The sequence below is a fragment of the Rhinoderma darwinii genome, chromosome 2 (assembly GCF_050947455.1).
Source record: "Rhinoderma darwinii isolate aRhiDar2 chromosome 2, aRhiDar2.hap1, whole genome shotgun sequence".
Taxonomy (NCBI): domain Eukaryota; kingdom Metazoa; phylum Chordata; class Amphibia; order Anura; family Rhinodermatidae; genus Rhinoderma; species Rhinoderma darwinii.
The window spans coordinates 356476415-356498944 of record NC_134688.1 but is presented as its reverse complement, the minus strand read 5'-3'; the positions used below and the strand labels follow the sequence as shown (position 1 = coordinate 356498944).

Sequence of the window (22530 nt, the reverse complement as noted above, 5' to 3'; positions counted from 1 at the left end):
TATTAGAAAACCAAGCTTTAAGTTTAACTCTCCTAAATAATTAATGTAAATCTGTCTCCACACGGAACCAGTCTACTTTGTTAACTGGACAAAATGAAAGACCTTTACGTAATACTTTCACTTGAACATCAGATAAAAATTTTGCGGAAATATTTACCACTGTCCACTTTTTCATGACCAGGGCTACTGAAGTCCTTCCCTAAAAGGAGGTTGGAGCTGCAACCTTGGCTGGGAAAGGGTTAAAACCCTTGTGTTCACCAAAAAATGTTTTTTCTGTTCCACCAGAAAATGGGCGCAATTGCATTGATGAATATGCCCCACTGAGTGCTGTGTATGTAACACATGAAGTAGAAGGTTTTTTTTTCTATTCTAATTTCTTTTATTCTAATTTCTGTTATGTTAATGTATCTTTGCTGAATTGAAATATTACTGCTTAACACAGCATAACTGTTAGGATGTTTTAAGATAGTAATAATATATTGACTTTAACCATTAATAACTATTCTCCAGATAAATTTTTGTAAAAATATTGAATGTTTGTATTTAGAATGCACTTCAAAGCAAAGAAAAGGAATTAAACACCTCACAAACCTTATTAACTGAAGCAAACAAAGAAAAACATTTGATTGTAATAGAACTTGAAGAAACAAGATCACAACATGATTTACAGCTGTCAGTACTTAAATCAAAAGTTGATAGTTTGGAAGAAACTCTCCTCATAGAACAAAGAAGGTAAGATTTTGAACATTAACCCCTTCTTGCTTCTAATATGTAGATTCACGTCCTAGCCTCATATGCCCCGTGCAGCTAGGGCGTAAATCTACAGTACCGTATTTGTGCCTACATAGCGCTGAGGAGAGCGCTCTGGCACCCACACCCAAAATAATCTGCTCACTGATAGCCGAACGAATTGGTTTTGAGCATGTGATCACCATGACTATCCGGTTCCCGACCGCCGGCTGTGTATATATGTCCGGTGGTCGGGGTCCTTAAAACCTGTGCCATTGGCTCTTTACAGCGCAGGTTTTAGCTTGCTGCCTGAGCGATCCGGCAGCTGAATGTCGGGTCTCCGGCAGTCAGTGACTCCCGGGGACCCTGAGGAGAAGATAGAAGCAGCTTTCACTGCTTCTATCTTCTCTGATCTCTTCTACACAGCGCTCAATGAGTGGCCGCTGCCTCTATTGGTCCTGGTGATCATGTGACTGGTCACTTGATCGCCAGGTGCCGTTAGTGGCAGGCTGTGCAGCCCCAGTTACGGTGGAAAAACATGGTGTAAATTAAGAAAATAAATTAAATAAACCACCATAAAGGTCTTTTCTGACCTGTGAGGGACAGGTCATAATAAAAAAAATAAAAGTAAATAAAGTGCAAAAATGTGTTAATAATAATAATTTAATAATAATTTAATAACATATAATACCCACCCAAAAAAATGTTCCCCCCGCCAATCATTGTCATAACGCTAGCCCTGACGCAATTACCCTAAAATAGACATGTCATATATCAAAATTTACGGAAGACAATAACGATCACAAATAAAAGGAGTATTTTAGGGTAAAACAATATTATTACCAGAAAAAATAGCTAAAAAGTAAAAGAGGCATATCTTTTACTATAGTTTTCAAACTTTAAGCCTAGAAATTCTAAAATGGCAAAAAGGATGTCGATAGCCCAACAAATAAAAAAGTATAGCCTTTCAACTAACGCATGCTAAAAATGGCTAATTGGTGTCTGGTCCTAAAGGCTCAAAATAGCCCGGTCCTAAACCGGTTAACGAATTATGGTGATCTCTGAAAAGTTTGTTAAACAAACTATTCCCACTTGTCCTCTCCTCTCAGCCTCCTTCACTCTATCACAGGTGTTTCAGAGAGAAGGAGATATATATATATATATATATATATATATATATATATATATATATATATAAAGTTAGTTAGATTTAAAAAAAAGTTAATTTAGGCTTATAGTGAGCATTTTCACCTCAGGTTTTTTTTTACTAAATTTCTTGAATTAAGCCATGAAAATAATAATCTAAATTTTTTCCAATAAAACACACTTTTTTCATTTTTACAAGAAATAAAGGAGAAAAAGCACCCAAAATGTTTGTAAAGCAATTTCTCCTGATTATGCCAATACCCCATATGTGGTCATAAACTGTTGTTTGGACACATGGCAGCCTTCAGAAGGGAAGGAGCACCATTTCGCTTTTGGTGCTCAAATTTTCCTGGAATGGTTTTTGGGTACCATTTCGCATTTGCAAAGCTCATGACGGACCAAAACAGTGGAAACATCCCATAAGTGAGCTCCTTTGGGAAACGATACCCCTCATAGAGTTTATCTAGGGGTAAAGTGGTAATTTTAATCCCACAGCTTTTTTTGCAGAATTTATTACATTTTGGCTGTGAAAATTAAAATAGAATTTTTTTCCCCATTAAATTTAAATTTAGTTCAGAATTTTTAATTTTCACAAGGGCTAAAGAAGAAAAAGCACCCCAACATTTGTAAAGCATTTTCTCTTGTGCACAGTAAAACACCATATGTACTCATAAACTGCTGTTCAGACTCATGGCAGGACTTAGAAGTGAAGGAGCGGCATTTGGGTTTTGGAGCGCAAATTTTTCTAGGAATGGTTTTTAAAAGCCATGTCGCATTTGCAGAGCCAATACAGCCAGTACAGTGGAAGCCCTGCAAAAGTGACCCCATTTTGGAAACTACAACCCCTAAAGTCTTTATCTAGTTTTGTAGTGAGTACCAACTTAATTCTGTAGGAATTGATGCTAAGCTGATGGGAAAATTTTAAGTCAAATTTTTTCTCACAAATGTGTCATTTATAGGACACATATTTCCTACAAAGTACATGAAACTGAATAATTGCAGAATGATGTAACACCCACAGATTTGACCCTGTTTTGAAAATGAAATCCCCTAAGGTATTCATCTAGGTGGTGTAGTGCGGATTTTGAGTCCACATTTTGGTCCAAAATATTGTGAGCTTTGCTAGCAGTTTTCCGTTTTAAGAGATCAATGAAAAACCAGAGTAAAACCATAGAGTCCATACTGTATTAATAATGATCTGCTTGAAATGCTCCAAAAAACAAAAAAAACAATGCCCATTACACCAGTTATGAGAATAAATATAACCGCTGTATACAGCAGAACATGGTCATAATAACAGGCAAAAATATTAAAAAACCAATCAGATCCCAGCTATCATTCACCTGCTGCCTCACAAGAATGTAAACTACAATCTGATTGGTTGCTATGGACAAAAGTTCCAACATTTGTTTATTTTGGTTCTTACACAGAAGGGAGATAAAATAACCAATCAGGTTGCTGCTTTCATTCTCCTAGCTGCCTCACAATAATCTAAACTGTAATCTGATTGGCTGCTATGGACAAATGTTCCAACATTTGTTTATTTTAGTTCTTACACATAGAAGAGAGATAAAGCAACCAATCCATTTGCTGCTTTCATGTACCTAGTTGCCTCCAAAAAACTAATCTGATTGGTTGTCTCAAAGGGCTCAGACAGCGGCCTCTCGGTCTCAAGAGAGTAAATGCCTCCCAGAAAAAGATCAAATACTTCTCAATATAGCATAAATGCAAAAAGAATGAGACTAATTAGGTTACCCAGCTAAGTACACAGCGTGCTCGCATGGCGGCCTCTCGGCCTCTGGAGAGTAACGAGGAACGCGAAGCGCGACTATCTACTGACCGAGAGCGCAATGCATCATCACGCGAGTTTGAAACTTTCACCGATGGAGAATCTCGCTTGAGTTGTCAGAGAGCTCGCACAGCGGCCTCTTGAGAGCTTGAAAGTAGAAGCGCGATTAACCGCCGATCACAAACATCACATTTATGCCAGAGCTCTCGAAAGCGAAGACCAATATCCACGACGATTGGAATCAGCTAGAGAGAATTATGAACGCATGCGCCAAGGTAATGAAAGTTATTTATTGACTGAAAGGGAAAGAGTAGATGAAATATGGCAGGCAGAAACAGTAGAACTTCAATCACGATTAGAGGCTGATCGAATACGACACTATCTTAGTAGAATGTCTATTTCATCAGAAGATTCAGATAAGTCTCAGGAGTGTTGTGCGGCAAACAATGTTGTTCCTTGGGTCAATAAGGAAACAGCAGGTTTTATGTATTCCTCTAGGATTTACTATCCTGAATTCGCTTCCATAGGTGCTATGGTCGTAATTTGCAATTCTTGCGGTGCTCACAAATGGAGAAAAGAACCAAATGGAATCTGTTGTTCATGTGGTAAAGTTCACATTGAAAAATTTCAAGAACATCCAGAGCTTGTAAAACAACTTTTAAATGGTGACCATCCACAATCAAAACACTTCTTAGACAGTATCCTTTATATAACAGCGCATTCCAAATTACATCTTTTGGAGAAAAACTAATTACAGAGGTACCATTCATGCCAACCTTCAAGGTGCAAGGCCAAGTTTACCATTTCATCGGATCTTTGCTACCACAAGATGAGCCAACATTTATTCAGATTTATTTCGTATCAGATTACAATGAACAAGCCAATATCAGAAATCATAACTTTCCACAACTAAATAGTAACCTTATATCTCCACTTCAAAACATGCTGCATCAGGTGAACCCATGTGTGCATAGTTTCAAAGCTGCATTAGCCCCACGTGGCGGAATTGCTCTGGAATTTCGCTGCGGACACTCCGCAGCGTTAATCCGCAGCAGACCCGTTTCTCCATTGCCTTCCACTGCTTTTTAGTAGTGTTCGTTTAGACGATGCGGAAAATTCCGCTGCGGAGCATAGGCTGCGGTGCAGAATTTTTGTGTCCGCAGCATACAATGGATGTTGCGGACCTGTGGCGGACTGGTTGCGGACTCAATGCGGAAGTTCTCCATTGACTTCAATGGAGATTCTAAATTCTACAATGAAGTCCGCAGATGTCATGTACATGTTATGTGTGCTGCGGAGCGTATTGGTTTTTTAACATGACATTTCTTCATTCTGGCTGGACATATTTATTTGTAGGTCTACAGCCAGATTGAGGAAGTCAATGGGGCTCCCGTAATTACGGGTGACTATGTGTTTGCACCCATAATTACGGGTGACTATGTGTGTGCACCCGTAATTATGGGAGCGTTGCTAGCCGACGTCAGTAAATAGTCACTGTCCAGGGTGCTGAAAGAGTTAAGCGATCGGCAGTAACTGTTTCAGCACCCTGGACAGTGACTACCGATCACAATGTACATCAACCTGTAAAAAAAATAGAAGTTCATACTTACCGAGAACTCCCTGCTTCTTTCTCCAGTTCGGCTTCCCAGGATGACGTTTCAGTCTAAGTGACGGCTGCAGCCAATCACAGGCTGCAGCGGTCACATGGACTGCCGCGTCATCCAGGGAGGTCAGGCTGGATGCCGAAAGAGGGACGCGTCACCAAGACAACGGCCGGTAAGTATGAAATTCTTTTACTTTCACTAGGGAAAGTGCTGTCCCTTCTCTCTATCCTGCACTGATAGAGAGAAGGGAAGTACTTTCACCTCAATACGCAACGGCCAGTCCGTATCAATTTACTGCACATTTTGGGCAGATCTGCCACAGAATCTGCAACGCAGATTCTGTGCGGCATTGATGCGGACAGTTGCGGAAGAAATACGCCACGCCATGTACCTCTACGTCCTGATGCGTCAAGAGGTTAATCAATGCCACAAATATTTAGAAATGCAGCCTGCCTTATTTACCTGGTAAAGGAAAAGGTATTGTTTATAATCAAGCTTCTGACAGATGAGGCTCTAGCGTGGGCATCTCCTTATGTAGAGTAGTATCTTCTGAATGATTTGGATGACTTTATCACTGCTATGAATAAAGTTTTTGATGATCCTACTCATTGTGCTAAAGCTAAACTGCATAATCTGCAGCAAGGAAAACGCTGAATACAAATAAGATTTTGCCTGCTGGGTTTCTAATACCACATGGAATATAGCAGCTTCCAGAGCAAGTGAAGGATGAACTTCTAAAGTGGAAACCCCAGATAAGTTGAAAGACGTATTTCAATGGTGCATTCTAAGGCTGGGTTCACACGTAATGGACGGAACGTATTTCGGCCGCAAGTCCCAGACCGAACACACTGCAGGGAGCCAGGCTCCTAGCATCATAGTTATGTACGATGCTAGGAGTCCCTGCCTCTCCGTGGAACTACTGTCCCGTACTGAAAACATGATTACAGTACGGGACAGTTGTCCGGCAGCGAGGCTGGGACTCCTAGCATCATACATAACTATGATGCTAGGAACCCGGCTCCCTGCAGTGTGTTCGGTCCGGGACTTGCGGCCGATATACGTTCCGTCCATTACGGACGTAACGTGCTCGTGTGAACCCAGCCTAATTGATCAGAGACTTTCTGCAAGAAGAAGGGAAAGATTGCGGGCATTTGTAAAAAATCCTGTCGTCTTCTTCGCTCAATCAACTCTTAAAGGGAACCTGTCACCAGCATTTCACCTATTGAAATCTACTCACCTGTCACTGACTGCAGCTCACAAAAGTTAATTGCCATTATCCACTCTCCTAAACTCCTTCTCCGACCGTAAATAACGGTCTGCAAACATTTTGCACCTTTTCTGGTAATAATCCAGAGTCCCTTTCTGCGCACACGCCAGAAAAGGACATCGATGCGTAAGCCGGGATTACGTGTGTGCTGGGGGGGGAGAGGCGAGGAGCTGTCAATCAAAATGAATGAGGCGTGGTTAACTTGGAAAGGCTTGAGGTATGAAGATATGCTTCTTTTCAAATTAAGATTTGACTTTTTTATGCTCATTCGCATACAGTGCGGGAACACTAAAGAATGGAATAGTGAAGGTACGGAGCCTACTTGGAAGATAATTATAGGTTACATTAAAATTATTTCTATCCTACTTCCACCAGGTATTGCTGGTTTAATAGGTGAAATCTGGTGAAAGGTTCCCTTTAAGACCCAGGTAAATACTAAATCTATATCTGATCCTTTGCAAATCAATGTTATACAAAAACCCCTTTTTTGAGCAGTAGAAAAAAAAGGTGATGTACAGAAAATCTTTGCCTTTATTCAAGATGCTATGCTGTTTGTTGATCAAATAAGAGCTGTAGGGCAATCGCTGTCACCGATGTAAAAGAACAGATAAAATTGGAGACACTTGATTAAAAAACACATTACATCTTACCTCTGGCACAAGGTGAAGAAAAGTTGTTGGTACCGGTGTTTTATGTTATATTGCCAAACATACAGTATCTGCACTAAAACACATGAGCTTTTTTTATAAGTATTATCTCTCAAAGAAACAAGTAGTATCACAGAGTGGAAACTCTTCATAAAGCATGACCTTTATTCATTATTCAGATTAAAATACTCTAGGTAATTCTTTTGAATACAAATACCCCTGACAGAAACAGGGTTAAATTAAATAGGCAATCCACCATAATCACCTGTAGTATCCAGAAAATTATGTCTAGATGGTGTGGTACCATACGCCACCTATGGACAAACTCCATGGATGCAAACATTTCTATCACACACAATTAGTGTAATTTCTAAGCACCAAATATTGCATAAAATTACCATAACCGTCCCAACGTGTTTCCCCAACCTAGTTGGTTTATCAGGGGACAATATTGGACAATTTGTGTGTATGGAGACCTGTAAAGGTGTATATATACATATATGATAAATATTTGCTTGTATAGGCACATTTGTGCCAGATTACAACTCATGACTCCTGGGAGTAAAGATGATAATTGGTTGAGGAAGGAACAGGTGGATGAAGATAATACATTTTACTAAATATGCTGGTTTGTAGAAGCTGTAGATGGAGGCTTGGCATTCCACATGGTCTGTGATGACTTCCTGTGATGACTTAGTTTATGTTCACACGCACTGTTTCAGACGTAATTCGGGCTTTTTATGCCTCGAATTATGCCTGAAAAAACGGCTCCATTAGGCCTACAAACATCTGCCCATTGCTTGCAATGGGTTTTACGGTGTCCTGTTCCCACGAGGTGTAACTTTACGTGTCGCTTTCAAAATACGGCGCGTGAAAAGACGCCCGCGAAAAAGAAGTGCATGTCACTTCTTGGGACGTTTTTGGAGCCGTTTTTCACTGACTCCATTGAAAAACAGCTCCAATAACGGCCGTAAAATACGCAGCGAAAAACGCGAGTTGCTACAAAAACGTCTGAAAATCAGGAGCTGTTTTCGCCTGAAAACAGCTTCCATATTTTCAAATGTTTTTGGTCACTGTGTGTGAACATACCCTTACTCTGTCTGGTGGTTGTGGTATGTTTTTGTATGAGTATATCTTTTTGCTGGGTATCGTTTTTTTCTTCTTCATTTGTGCCTAGCCATTATTGTGCACAGTTTGAAGTTTTTGCACATTTTTGCTTTTTCTATTTATGTATTATCTAGGTCCCACCTCTGTACCTGATATCCACTATAAAGAATTGACTAGGCCATTAATAGGGTATCTAGGGTACAGGTTGGGTGTTGGAGTCGTCCCTTGAGTAGGGGCGTTACTCCAACTAGGAAGGCTGACCCGATGGGGTATATCAGGGTCAGTTGTTTTTCTTGTTCTCTCAACTCAATGAAATCCCTCTCCCCACGCTCTTACTATTTTTTGCATCATTATTTGGAGAGATAATCGTTTTCCCTTTTTTATCCCAATATATTAAAGGTTACGTTTTAGGCCTCATGCACACGACCGTATTTTTTCCCACCTGTAAATACTGGCGTAAATACGGGTCCGGTGTCACACGTATTCGACCCGTTTTGCACCAGTATTTACGGACCCGTGCCCGTAAATATGGGTCCGGTGCCACCCGTATTCCACCCGTATTTACGGGCACGTTTTTGGCGGCAAAATAGCACTGCACTAATCGGCAGCCCCTTCCCTCTATCAGTGCAGGATAGAGAGAAGGGACAGCCCTTTCTGTAATAAAAGTTAAAGAAATTCATACTTACCCGGCCGTTGTCTTGGTGACGCGTCCCTCTCTTCACATCCAGCCCGACATCCCTGGATGACGCGGCAGTCCATGTGACCGCTGCAGCCTGTGATTGACCTGTGATTGGCTGCAGCGGTCACATGGGCTGAAACGTCATCCAGGGACGGCCAGGACGTCGGACCGGATGTCGAGAGGGACGCGTCACCAAGGCAACGGCCGGGAGACCGGACTGGAGGAAGCAGGAAGTTCTCGGTAAGTATGAACGTCTTTTATTTTTATTTTTTACAGGTTGCTCTTTATTCTGATCGGTAGTCACTGTCCAGGTTGCTGAAAGAGTTACTGCCGATCAGTTAACTCTTTCAGCTCCCTGGACAGTGACTATTTACTGACGTCGCTTAGCAACACTGCCGTAATGACGGGTGCACACATGTAGCCACCCGTCATTACGGGAGCTCCATAGACTTCTATGGACTGTCCGTGCCGTTATTACGGCCTGAAATAGGACATGTTCTATCTTTTTCAACGGCACGGGCACCTTCCCGTAAGAAAACGGGAAGGTACCCGTGGCCAATAGAAGTCTATGAGCCCGTTATTACGGGTCGTAATTACGACCCGTAATAACGGGAGTTTTTACGGTCGTGTGCATGAGGCCTTACTGTGTAACTTTTTTGATCAGCTGATTTATTTTTCAGTGATTTCTTTTTTGACTACATAATCACTGACTATACTTTTGGCCGGCCAAAGCCGCTATATTTGTTTGCTTCTGTGAGCATACTTGGTAGTTAACAAGCCACAAAAATCTCTGCACCGCCTTAATATTAGTGGGGAGTGCCCAATTCTGGATGGCCTGCACCTTAACCAGATCCGTGGAAAACTCCTGAGGGGAACTAATATAACCCAGAAAAGCAATGCTCTCAATCCCGAATTCACACTTCCTCATCTTTGCAAAAAGGTGGTTCTCTCTTAACTAAGGCCTCATGCACACGGCCGTACCCATAATCACAGCCCACAATTGCAGCCGTCCACATTTTTGGCTCGTGCTTCCATACAAAGTATGAGAGCACGGACCGTAAATAGCAAAAGATAGGACATGTCCTATATTTTGCGGTACACTTCTACTGCTCCGACACCTTCCCGTAAACAAACGGGATGGTATCCGTGGACAATAGAAGCGAATGGGTCCGTAGTTGCGGAGCGCAATTACGGAGGATTTATACGGTCATGTGCATTGGCCCTTAGACAGAACTCTTTTAACATGGATCTAGCCACTGTTTATTTAATGCGTTAAAAGTCCAGGCAAAGACGGCTACATCTTTACACAGCATATCTGCCCTGTTGCCCGCAGAAAATTCCGGCCAAAAAAAACAAACTGTGGTGCAGTTTTTCGCCCGGCATGTCTGCTGCGGAAATCCTGCAATGAAAAAACCAATGGCTATACTTACCATGGCGACGTGTCCTTCCGACGTCCTGAAGTTTTGCAGCCCTGGGATGACATTTCATCCCATGTGACCGCTGCAGCCTGTGATTGACTGCAGCGGTCACACGGGATGAAACATCATCCCATGAGGCCAGCCTGGACAAAGTACCACAGAATTCTGGGTAAGTATAAGATATTTTTTTTCCTTCGTTGCAATTCTTGCGGTGGAATCAGCAGTTCTGCAGCAAAAATCGCAACATATGCTATTTGTTGTGGGTTTTACCTCCCCATTTAATTAAATGGGGGAAAAACCTGCAACTAGAAAGCAGCGATTACAATACAATTTGACATGCTGCGGATTAATAAACCGCACCTCAGGTTAATTTCTGAGCGTTTTTTCCACTTTTCATTTACGCAGCGTTTGGATGGGCTTTGTTTCAGTCTCAACCACTCTGCTACTACTGTATTAGGGTATGTTCACACGGCTTATTTTCGGCCGTTTTTTGGGCCATAAACTGCTGGAAAACGTCCGAATAATCGTAAGCAGAACGCTTCCAAACGTCTGCCCATTGATTTCAATGGGAAAAAGGGCTTTCTGTTCTGACAGGCCGTTTTTTTACGCGACCGTTTTAATAAATGGCTGCGTAAAAAAAACACCCGTGAAAAAGAGGTGCATGTCACTTCTTGAGCCGTTTTTGGAGCCATTTTTCATTGACTCTATAGAAAAACAGCTCCGAAAACTACCGTAAAAAACGCTGCGAAAATCGCTAGTTAATTAAAAAACTTCTGAAAATCAGGAGCTGTTTTCCCTTGAAAACTGCTCCATATTTTCAGACGTTTTTTTCTCAGCGTGTGAACGTACCATTATACTGCAGATTTTCCGCAATGAAATGCAGAAAAAACACCTTACAATTCATTTTTTATAGCGATTACGAAGCACATGAAAATCTCTACAAAACTGTAGTAAAAACATGGTAAAAACAAGATCAAAAAGCCCGGTGGAATGACGGCCATACTGACATACACCATACAGCCGTAAAGTTAAACAGGTAAAGTGAATCACAGTGATTATCTCATTACATTGGCTTCTATCAAGGTGTGGGATATATTAGAAATATACTTTTTTTTGTAGTAAGCGATTTAATCGCTGTCCATAGGAGTGCATTAGGCTAGGGCTATTTATCTCACTACAAAATATTGCTGTGACAAATTACTGTCCATAGGAATGCATTGTGTAGCCTGAAAATCTCTTCATAATCTCTCCAGTTAAGCTAATTGATAGCGATATATATTTTTTTTAATCAATACATGCTGGGATTTCAAAGCTACACATTTGCCTGGAGCGATTTTGAAGAGATTTTCAAGCTACTCATTGCATTTCTACAGACCGCAATTAATCACAGTGATATTTTTTTTGTATTGAGATAAATAGCTCTAGCACAGGGGTCTCAAACTCTGGCGGGTAAATTGAGTTGACGGGCCGCATTACTTAAAATTTTGATACAATACAAAATTATAGTTAATCAATTCGTTATTTGAACTACTATAACAATACTACATTACTATAATATTACAGCTAGGTTTAAACTTACCGGAAATTTGCGAGTTTACTTCACGTGCTTATTTTAACAATCCAGTTTTCCAGTATGTGAATGTCAATATTGGGCAGCCCCTTTTTAAATAGTGCCACAGTGCCCTCTGTAGATAGTGCCCTCTGTAGATACTTCCACAGTGCCCTCTGTAGATATTGCCAGTGTCCTCTGTAGATGTTGCCACACATAACCCTTTGTAGATGTTGCCACACACACCCCTTTGTAGATGTTGCCGCACACCCCTTTGTATCTATCTACAGAACTGGCCTGGGATTCCTCCGCGACCGGAATCCCCAGCCAGAGCATTGCTGACACTCAGGCCAGGAATTCCTCTGGTGGAGGAATCCTGTCATCACTGTCCATATATGGACAGTGATGTCAGGGGCTACCTCTAGGAGTGGAATCTCTGACCAGAATCTCTGGCATTGCTCTTCCCGGGGATTTCAGTTGAGGAGGGAGCCCCAATGGAGCTACCTACCTGGTGGGGGTGTGCAGTGCTGTCAACAGGGTGGGGTTTGTGGTGCGCTATCTACACCAGAGGAATCCCAGGCCAGTGCGTTTGCAGCGCTGTGGCTGGGTATTCCAGTCCTCGAGGGAACCCCAATGGAGCTATCTACAGGGAGAGGGGTGTAGCGCTGACAAAAGTGGGGTGTGTGGGGCGCTATCTACAGGGGGGGTTGCACTACAGGGGAATGTCAGGCCACTGTTCACCTGCCACCAAAGTGTTGGCAGCGTGGGAAAAGGACTGCTCTCTCCTCTTCTTGCGGGCTGTAGATGACAGCCTCAGGGGCCGCATGTTTGAGACCCCTGCTCTAACCTAATGCATTCCTATGGACAGTGATTAAATTGCTCACTACAAAAAATTGTCTAGTCCTATCCTTGGGCAGTAAGACATCAGTCAGTTCTTGAGGTTGATGTGTTGGAAACAGGAAAAATGGGCAAACATAAGGATCTGAGTGACTTCGACAAGGCTCAAATTATGATGGTTAGACAATACAGAATATTAGGCACGTGGTTTGTATGTTATGGCTGAATGGTGTACATGTCATATGGTGTAAAACAGCTCTCATTCCTTATAAAACAGCTATCATTCCTTATGAAATAGTGGTCATTCCACATAGTTACTTACATAGTATCTACTATTTATAGGTGAACACTGTTCAAAGGATCTAGTGTGTGAGTCTGGTGGATGTTAAAACAAACATGGTTTGAATATGAAGCACATAGAGATTTCCCCATACGTTTTGTTATGTCAGTCCATATAAAAGAGCTGTCAATCCTTATTAAACAGCTGTTATTCCATGTTATACATCTTACATAGTGTGTAAAAGTATAAAGGACCATTTGTGCATAGGATTTTGTGTCCGTTTATGGGATATTGTAGAAAAGTGGGTTGTTATATAAAACATGCAGATACACATTTTTTATGTCATTCCATATAAATCAGTTGCTAGTTCATATAAAACATCTGTCATTCCATGTTAGGTTACCTACAAAGTGTGTACCAGGTATAGGAAACACTTGCAGAGGATCTAGTGTCTTGGTTTAGGGGATCTGGTAGAAAACAAGGTATTTTTTATGAAACATGCATATTTTTTTCTCATTTTCGTTGATGGCTTGTCATATAAAACAGATGTCATTCTACATGAGATTACTTAAATGGTTAGTATAATGTATTGGGGAACATTTGTGCAAAGGCTCTAGAGTGAGGGTTTCGGCGATATTGTAGAAAAGTGGGTTGTTATATGAAACCCATTTTTCTCTTACATTTTAGAACGTCATTGTCATGATCACAGGGTATGTGGACCCACTAGGCCAATCCGCCCTAGCGGAGTAGCAGCTGGCCAAACTACAGTCTATAAAGTCTATGCAAAGTCCTTAGCACAAGAGTACCTGTAAGAGTCTAGACAGTAGCAGAGGCTTTGACACAGATGGAAATTTATGTGGCAGATGACGCCAGACGTGGTGGATGATACCAGACATAGTATATGATAGCAGGCGTGGCAGATGACAGCAGATGTGGCAGGTGACACCAGGCGTGGCAGATGACAGTAGGTGTGGCAGATAATACACACGACTCCAACTAAAGGCTTGGGTATAGGAGACAACACAGCTACAGTAAGCTACGGGAACACTCGGAGCAGTGTCACGAAGTGGGTTAGTGGACTCACTAGGCCGCACCGCCGTAGCAGGGAGGCAGCTGGCCAAACAACAGGAACCCCAGAATACAAAGTCCCGGACAAGGGTACCTGGATAGTCCAGACAGTGTCCGCAGCTCCGGCACTGATGGTGATGGGTGCAGCAGGTATCGCCAAACGTGGCAGATGTCACAGATGCCGCAGGTTGCGCAAGACGTGGTGAATTCCTCCGGACGTGGCAGAAGACACAGGACGTGGCTGATGACACAGATGCTGCAGGTTGCGCCAGACTTGGCGAAATTCCTCCGGACGTGGCAGATGACACAGGACGTGACACGACTCCGACACTAATAGGCACAGGAACAAGAACAGCGCGGGATACAGGAACAGGTAACAGGGCACGGGTAACAACTGGAATGGGAAACATTTGCAAGACAGACTGGGAAAACTAACAACGCTCAGGCAAGGATCAGAAGGGCTGGGGCCCTCTTATAGACAAGGAAATCATGGGCCGGGCACAAGCGTGCGCGTGCACCCTATGAGACAAAACAGAGCGGAAGCGAGCGCTGGCGTCTCCTAGGAAGGAGATGGGGACCAGCGCTCACAGAGCCATGGCTGCGGGCGTCGGGAGGTGAGTAAACCCGACGGCCCGTGGCCATGGACGCTACAAGCAGGATACAACTAAGGGACTATTTGCAATACCAATATGGGTAGACAACAACAACGCTCAGGCGAGGAATGGAAGGGCGGAGCCCTTTTTATAGTCCTGGGTGATCCGGGGATCGCATAGGGAACTTTTAGTATGCGTGCGCGCTGGTTCTTTAAGACCGGGGACGAGCACACGCATCTTAACAGTCAGGGCATGGCGGCTGCACAAGCTGGCGTCTCCTAGGAGGCAGACATCGGCAGGAGCCCAAAAATCTATGGTCGCAGCCGCCCTACGGTGGGAAGCGGCGGCGGCAGCGTTTACAGTCATTCCTTATAAAATAGTTGTCATTTCTTATAAAACAGCTGTAATTCCACGTCATTACTCGAGCTATTCGTACTATGCCAATGTAGGTTATCTACAAGTGTGTTGAAGATAAAATCTGATGGTGTGAGAATTTCATTATATACTCAGAATTGATATTTATAACATTCATTTCAGTAAATCCTGTAGAAGTCTCGGAAATCTGAGGAGTCTCTTAATAGAATTAGCAGCAGCTGAAGGTAAATCCTGAAACTGCTTTCTCCTCAGTAGCTGCTGCTGGTTCTGTGTGTATGTAGTGAGACTCCGATTAAGGCCCCACGACAGTATTTTTCATCAGTAATTACGGACAGTAATTACTGACAGTAATTATGGATCCATTCATTTCTATTGGCCACGGAGACCTTTCAGTATTTTTACTGATGGATGTCCGTGCTGAAAAAATCATAGAACCTGTCCTATTCTTGTCAGTAATTACGGCAAGGACTCTTCCATAGAAGTCTATGGAAGCTTCCGTAAATAGGGACGGCTACTGATGTGCATCCATAAACCGTCCGTATTTACTGAAGCATTGTTAAACAACATATTGATGACATCATTAGCATCCTCCCTCTTTTTGTAAGGATCCGTATATACGGATGAAATATGGATGCCTACTGATCTGTATTTACGGCCAGTATTTCTGGATAGATGAAAATACTGTCGTGTGCATGGGGCCTTGTCTCCTCCTCCTCTATCAGATTAACCCTTTACAAGCCACTGTCTACTTCTTCAGCAGTTTTAAGCAGCTGTTCCCTCCTCCTGCGCTATCAGATTAACCCTTTACAATCAACTGTATCCTCCTGCTCTAGCTGGGCTGCATAATACACAAGAAATTCGTATTACATGATCGATATAATAACTATTCTGTATTAAGTAAAGTTGAGCCAATTAATGGATACATTATATCAGACTCTTCCTCACGGCGTACTGTGAGATCTGCAACGCGTTTTACAAAGTTACAGCACCTGGAGACACAACACTTTACTAACGGCAGTAAAAAGGTTGTGACAGAGGCTCTAAGTATTGAAACTTGAAAATATCTGAAAAATCACTATTAGCTTTGTGCAGTTTTGAGACCCATATAGATACAGTATATGTAAACTGTATCATGCAAATCAGATTGCAAATGCCATTTTATAAAGTGTCAAAATATTTAAGACCTATTTCAACATATACTTTGCGTGTTCAGGTACTGTATATACATTCTTTTCTTTTAGATTAGAAGAAAGGGAGACTCAATTGAACGCGTTTAAACTGGAAGTATTGAACAAATCTAGTGATCTTGGTAGGAATTTAAAAATGTATTAATTTAATAAATAAAATTTAAGCTGGTATTAAGTTTGAGGCTTAAGCTATGTACAGGTAGATTTTTGGTGTACAATACATGTAAATGGGGTTTTCAAAACCCAATTCACATTTTACACTGTGTAGATGGAGTGTGTCTGTTATTTTGTGGATTTGCTGCAGATTTCACCCTTTGCATTGATAAACATGGATTTTGCCACAAATTTGTTGCTAATTTTTGGCAACATTTATGTCATAGAAGTAATCAAGAAATTGATGGCTTGTTACCAATATTTTCATACTCTTTAAAATATATATTTTAACAGGTCCACCTTATTTGTAGTTGTATTGATTTTAGATTTATACACGTCGAAACCTTGATAGATCAGGACACAAGCCAATATATTGCTTTTTAAATGGTTAAATATATATTGCTTTTTAAATGGTTAAATATTTTCTTCATATATTACCTATATCCTATTAATCATCAATTCTTTACCACTTATTACTTATACAATTGTATTTGTTTTTATTTAATCTATAGATGAACTTAAGAAAGCAAATGAAAATCATAAAATAGAAATAGAGCAGCACAAAACTGAATTGGTAAGATAATATTAAAGCTTACACTTGATGTACGAGTTTTATATTCTACATTGTAATATTTCTCAATGTTTCTTGAGATTTTTGTTTTTTAACAACACCAACGTGAGCAATTTAGAAAAAAACAATAATACAAGAGAGATCATGGTTATAAGAGATATCTGACATAAACCCAAATTCCGACAGTATAACAAAACGCACATAATCAATTATATGTACCCTGAAATGGTTCTATTAAAAAGTATGAAAAAATAAGCCCACATATGGCTACATCGGCGGAAAAATAAAAAAGTTGTGGTTCTTGGAATGCGGTGACCTAAAAGCATTTTTTTTTCTTTTGCTATTATTGTGCAAAAGTTGTAAAACATGGAAAAACTATACCCATAGAATAAAGGTAAATCATTATTTATGCCACACGATGAATGTTAAATTTAAAAGAAAGAAACAACGGAGAAATTTGCTGTTTCTCATTAATATTATTTGGTGACACAGCACTATGGGTATAGGTCCTTGCCACTAGGAGGATGACACTAGGTAGGGAAAAATCGTCTCCACACAGGCAGGCCATACACTTCCCGAAGACACCTGCTAAACTCTTTTTAGCCTAGTATCAGTTGGAGGCTGGCAGGGCCGTCGTCAGCACCTAGCTAACCCGGGCAAGTGCTGGGGCCCACTTGGCTGCCGGGTGCTGATGCTGCCGTCGTCACGGCATCACTGTCCATGTATGGACAGTGATGCCAGGAGGAGAGAAGGAGTCCAAGGCAGAGCGCTAGCGGCTCTGCTCCGGACTCCATCTCTGCAGAAACCCCGGAGCAGATGTCCGAGGGAGAGGAGTCCCAGGCAGAACTCTAGCGGCTCTGCTCCGGGACTCCGTCTCTGGGAAAGTCCCTGACATCACTGTTCATATATGGTCAGTGTTGTCAGGAGCAGAGCAGTGTTCCAGGCACTTCTCTGCTCCCGGGACTTTGGCTGTGGGGTTACCCCTGACATCACTAGCCGTATTTGTAACGTGACGTCTCCTGGAGCGGAATCCCCAGCTGAAGCATCGCCAATGGTCTGGCTGGGGATCCCACTTCTAGAGGGAACCCCAAATCTCTACCTACAGGGAGATACTAGCAGGGAGGGTGGCTGTGTGGCACTACCAGGGAGTGGGCAGTGTGGCATTACAAGGGAGGGGGGGGTTATGTGGCACTACCTGGGAGGTGGGGGTTGTGTGGCACTACCTGGGACATGGGGGCTGTGTGGCACTACCTGGAAGGTGTGGGCTGTGTGGCACTACCTGGAAGATGGAGGCTGTGTGGCACTACCTGGGAGGGAGGGGCTGTGTGGCACTACCTGGGAGGGAGGGGCTGTGTGGCACTACCAGGTAGGGGGGCTGTGTGGCACTATCTACAGAATGCACTAAATTTATGGGGGTACAAACTGGGGGCCTAATTTCTATATGGGGGCACAAAGTGAAGTTTTCTGCCATTTTACTACTGTCGTGAGTTCCCCTGCAAAGGGGCCTACCAAGTCTGTGTCACCCAAGGGCCCACATAAGCCTGGAGCCGGCCCTGGAAGCAGGAATGACCCGATGCAAGTTTTTTTTAAATTTATTTATTTATTTATTTTCTCCTTCGCTGCAGGTGGGTTGTTATCCTTGTCACCAGCCTAGTCAACCCTTTGCGGGTGGCGGTAAACTAGGCTGTTCTCTGCACTGACTAACCCCTCACCGCCAGTCACCTAACTTGTTGTCTGCATCCACAGGTGCAGTGACAATAACTCCACTCTATTTGCAAATCTTACTGAGAAAGCGACCCTGCGTATACCCGAAGATTACGGAGGGTAAGTATGACATTTTACCACCTCTAAATCCCCCTACTGGAGAGTCCTATGGGGGTTTACCTTAAAGGGGTTTTAAATGTATGATCTCTTGAGGACTTCACCACGTAAGTTGTGGGAAAAACACTTTAATGGGACTAGATTATCCTTTCGAAGGGGCATCCTTTATTGAATTAGTGAAATCCCTATCTAGGAGCTGAACCTTGGGGAACCATGCTGCATTTTATTCAGAGCCCAAAACGGTTCTTTGATCGCATAAGGGACCTTTTTCACTGCTGGGTTGTATTGAGGGAACGAGCATCTAGCTACACACTAATGTGCCACCCGCGCTGCGCGTCCCAGTAGCGTTGCAGGCCGTTTTTTTTATTACAGTACCCAAATTGCATCAGCGCTAGTCCAGAATCCTCAGCTGCACACACTATGCCCCCTTGTGCTCACATGATCATTTTGAGCCTATCGGCCGGCTGGCATTGCCTCATTGGCCATTTAGAGAGAGTCTTCTCTAAGAAGGTGTACATAGAAGTAGGGCGGCCGTTTCTAAGTATGAGGTTCCAAAGGGGCAGTCATTCTCTACCCACACTGTTGCTTCAGCCAGATTCAAGGTTTCAGTGCCATTTCTCAGCGCTGCAACATAGCAATACTAGAGTTCTTGCTACAGGAGACATTTTGTTCAGCCTTTCTGGCTCCAAGCTTCTGCGAATTGGACACCGCACCAGGGTGTCTGGAAGGTATCCACCTTTTTTTCTTGGGCTCCTTCAATTTTTAATTGGTTGCAGCTTCTACAAGAGTTTACTCTATCCTCTGAAATTGTTTCTTGTCAGTTTGTTGTCTGCTGTCTGTTCCCATCCCCCTTGTGACATGTCTTCATCTTGGGAGGATCCCACCAGGCAGTCGGCACAGTTGGGGCTGTCTACATACTATGCCTGCGGCCAGCCTACCCCAATCTGCCCACAGTGTCTGCAATCCAGGACCCCCCAGGATGTTACCCCATTTCAGGATGTGGCATGTCTTGAATGAGTGAAGTTTTTTGCTCAGGAGACTTTCCCAGCCTTCAAAACCATGGTTGAGTCGTTGAAGCGACCAAATTCAATGCCCCTCCTCTTGTGGTAGATCCTATAAGAGGTGCAGAAGTGCCAGGGACAAGTCCTGGTCCTTGTCCGGTACCCTCCAAGGATCTCCTACCAGGGTCCTCAATGTAGCAGCTGCTTCCAATCTGAATCCATCTCTCTCCTCCAGTATACCCTCGGATTCCGAACAGAACTCAAAATTGACAGCTGCTAAGCAGGCGTTGATACGTGATGTCAGGGACACCTTTTATTGTAAAGGATCACCTCATCAACTCTTCTCAGTAAGAGGCACCCTTACAGCGCCAAAGGCTATGCTTTCTAAACCATAGCAAGTTTGAGGAGTTTTTATACAAAAATGGAAGCAACCTGACATGTTTCAAACATATTAATACTGTTTCCTTTTCAGGAGGACTTGATCTCTAAATGGTCTGTTTTTCCTGTGTATCCATCATCATCCTACTGTAGGTTGAGGCATCACTCAATGACCCTCTTGACAAAAAGTTGGATTACTAAACCAAGTCTGCCTTTGTGACCACAGGTTCTGCTCTGCATCCTGCCTTTGCATCCACCTGGTTGAGTAAGGCTTGCTTAGTTTAGGGTAAAAAACTGCACTTTCTTGGAAGGTTTGCAAAAACCGAATATGGTTGATCTCGATTCTCCGGTGACCTATTCTTCAAAGTTCTTATTTAAGGCTTCCCTTGTTTCAGCCCGCTTCAATGCCCCTGCATTGGCTAATTTAATTGCCATTTAGCATTCTATTTAGCTGAAACCTTAGGCGGCTGACCAGGCTTTCAAAAACGCTCTCATGGGCCTTCCCTTTGTTGGTGGCAGAGTTTTTGGTAAATGTCTGGACTTTTAATTATTTTGATTGAAATTATTTCTGATGCTACCTGCGGTAAGAGTTCTCCTCTGCCTCAGAACACCTGCGTCGTCCATTTTTAGAGCTTTTGCTCTTTTTCTAACTCCTCCTCCCAGAGGCCGTTCACTTCAAAGAGACCAGACACGAGGACTAGTCACCCCAGTGATCCCAGATGTCCATCTTTTAAGCCCAGACCGGCTCGGCAACAGCGCTTCAGGACTCAGAAGTCATCCTCTGCCAAGACATCTTTGTCCTGAAGGTGTCGTCCAACGTGTGTCGGGAGGTGATATCAACAGGTTACAAGATGGAGTTCTCGACCCTGCCCCCAAGAAGGTTCTTTCTATTGGTTCCACCATGTGCACCGGTTTGCACTTCTGCTTTTTCCCAGGCTGTTCGCTCTCCCTACTCCGGCATCTCTTCATATTACCCAAAAATTTTCCAACGTTCACAGTTTGCCACAGTCCCCATCGGTCTCGCGACATCTCCTTGGGTCTTTACCAAGATTCTGGCAACTCTCGTGGCTCTTCTCCACGCCATGGGAGTTGCTGTCATACCTTACTTGGATGACCTCTCTTGGTTTTCGCCTCCTCCAGACGGGACAATCTTCATGGTCTCCACATCACTCTAAACATGTCGAAGAGGTTCGTGTGTATCAACAATGAGTAGAAATTCTTCTTGTTCTCAACTCTGAGTATAGAGTTTCTGGGAATGAACTTCAATACCAAGTAAGTATAGGACTAATGGCGTAACTACCGCTGTAAGAGCTGTAGCGGCTGCAACGGGGCCCGTGGTATGAAGAGGCCCGTGCCACCCGCCGACACAGACCCCCCTATGACGTTATGGCTGCTACAGCGGTAGCGAAACCACTACGGGGCCCGTGCTGCCCGGCCCCTAACAATGGGTTCCCCCCATTTTTTATAACCAGCCAGATACAACATAGCAGCAGCAGGCTAGCATTACCAGGGTGGGAAGGCCCATTGTTTTTGGTCTTTCCCAGTCTAATAATACCAGACTGCAGCCGTCCCAGTACCGGACCATCGCTCTTCCCGGCAACCCAGGTAACAATGGGGGTTAGTGTTAGCCATTTCACCGCCTAACATTTAGCCCCATCTTAGTTATGGACGATGTCAGCCAGCGGCCATTACTTAAAGAGGCTCTGTCACCAGATTTTGCAACCCCTATCTTCTATTGCAGAAGATAGGCGCTGCAATGTAGATTACAGTAACGTTTTTATTTTTTTAAAAACGAGCATTTTTGGCCAAGTTATGACCATTTTTGTATTTATGCAAATGAGGCTTGCAAAAGTACAACTGGGCGTGTTTACAGTAAAAGTTCAACTGGGCGTGTATTATGTGTGTTACATCGGGGCGTGTTTACTTCTTTTACTAGCTGGGCGTTCTGACGAGAAGTATCATCCACTTCTCTTCAGAACGCCCAGCTTCTGGCAGTGCAGACACACAGCGTGTTCTCGAGAGATCACGCTGTGACGTCACTCACTTCCTGCCCCAGGTCCTGCATCGTGTCGGCCACATCGGCACCAGAGGCTACTGTGATGGCAGGAAGGAGGTGAAGGGAAAGTGAGCCCTAATCTACCCACCGCCCTGTCCCTGCCTACTTGCAACGACCCGCCCTAGGCGACGAGGTACAACTGGGCGGCGGTCCCTACGCTGTCTAAGTGCACAGGAAAACAAACAGGGAACACGCAAGGGAAGGGGCAGTAGCCACGGAACGCCACGAGGAAACGGAGCGGCGAACGAACAGTCAGGACCAGGACGAAGTGAGTA

General features: G+C 43.2%; 1 protein-coding gene across 3 annotated transcripts in view; it reads left to right on the top strand.

Annotated features, from left to right (window-relative positions):
* SYCP1 (synaptonemal complex protein 1) overlaps positions 1-22530 on the top strand; it is a 433751-nt gene that overhangs the window by 222208 nt on the left and 189013 nt on the right. For all 3 annotated transcript variants that reach the window (XM_075850715.1, XM_075850716.1, XM_075850717.1), the window contains exons 13-15: positions 548-732; positions 16330-16397; positions 16941-17002. In XM_075850715.1, the coding sequence (XP_075706830.1) occupies positions 548-732; positions 16330-16397; positions 16941-17002 (315 nt within the window). The remainder of the gene's footprint in view (positions 1-547; positions 733-16329; positions 16398-16940; positions 17003-22530) is intronic.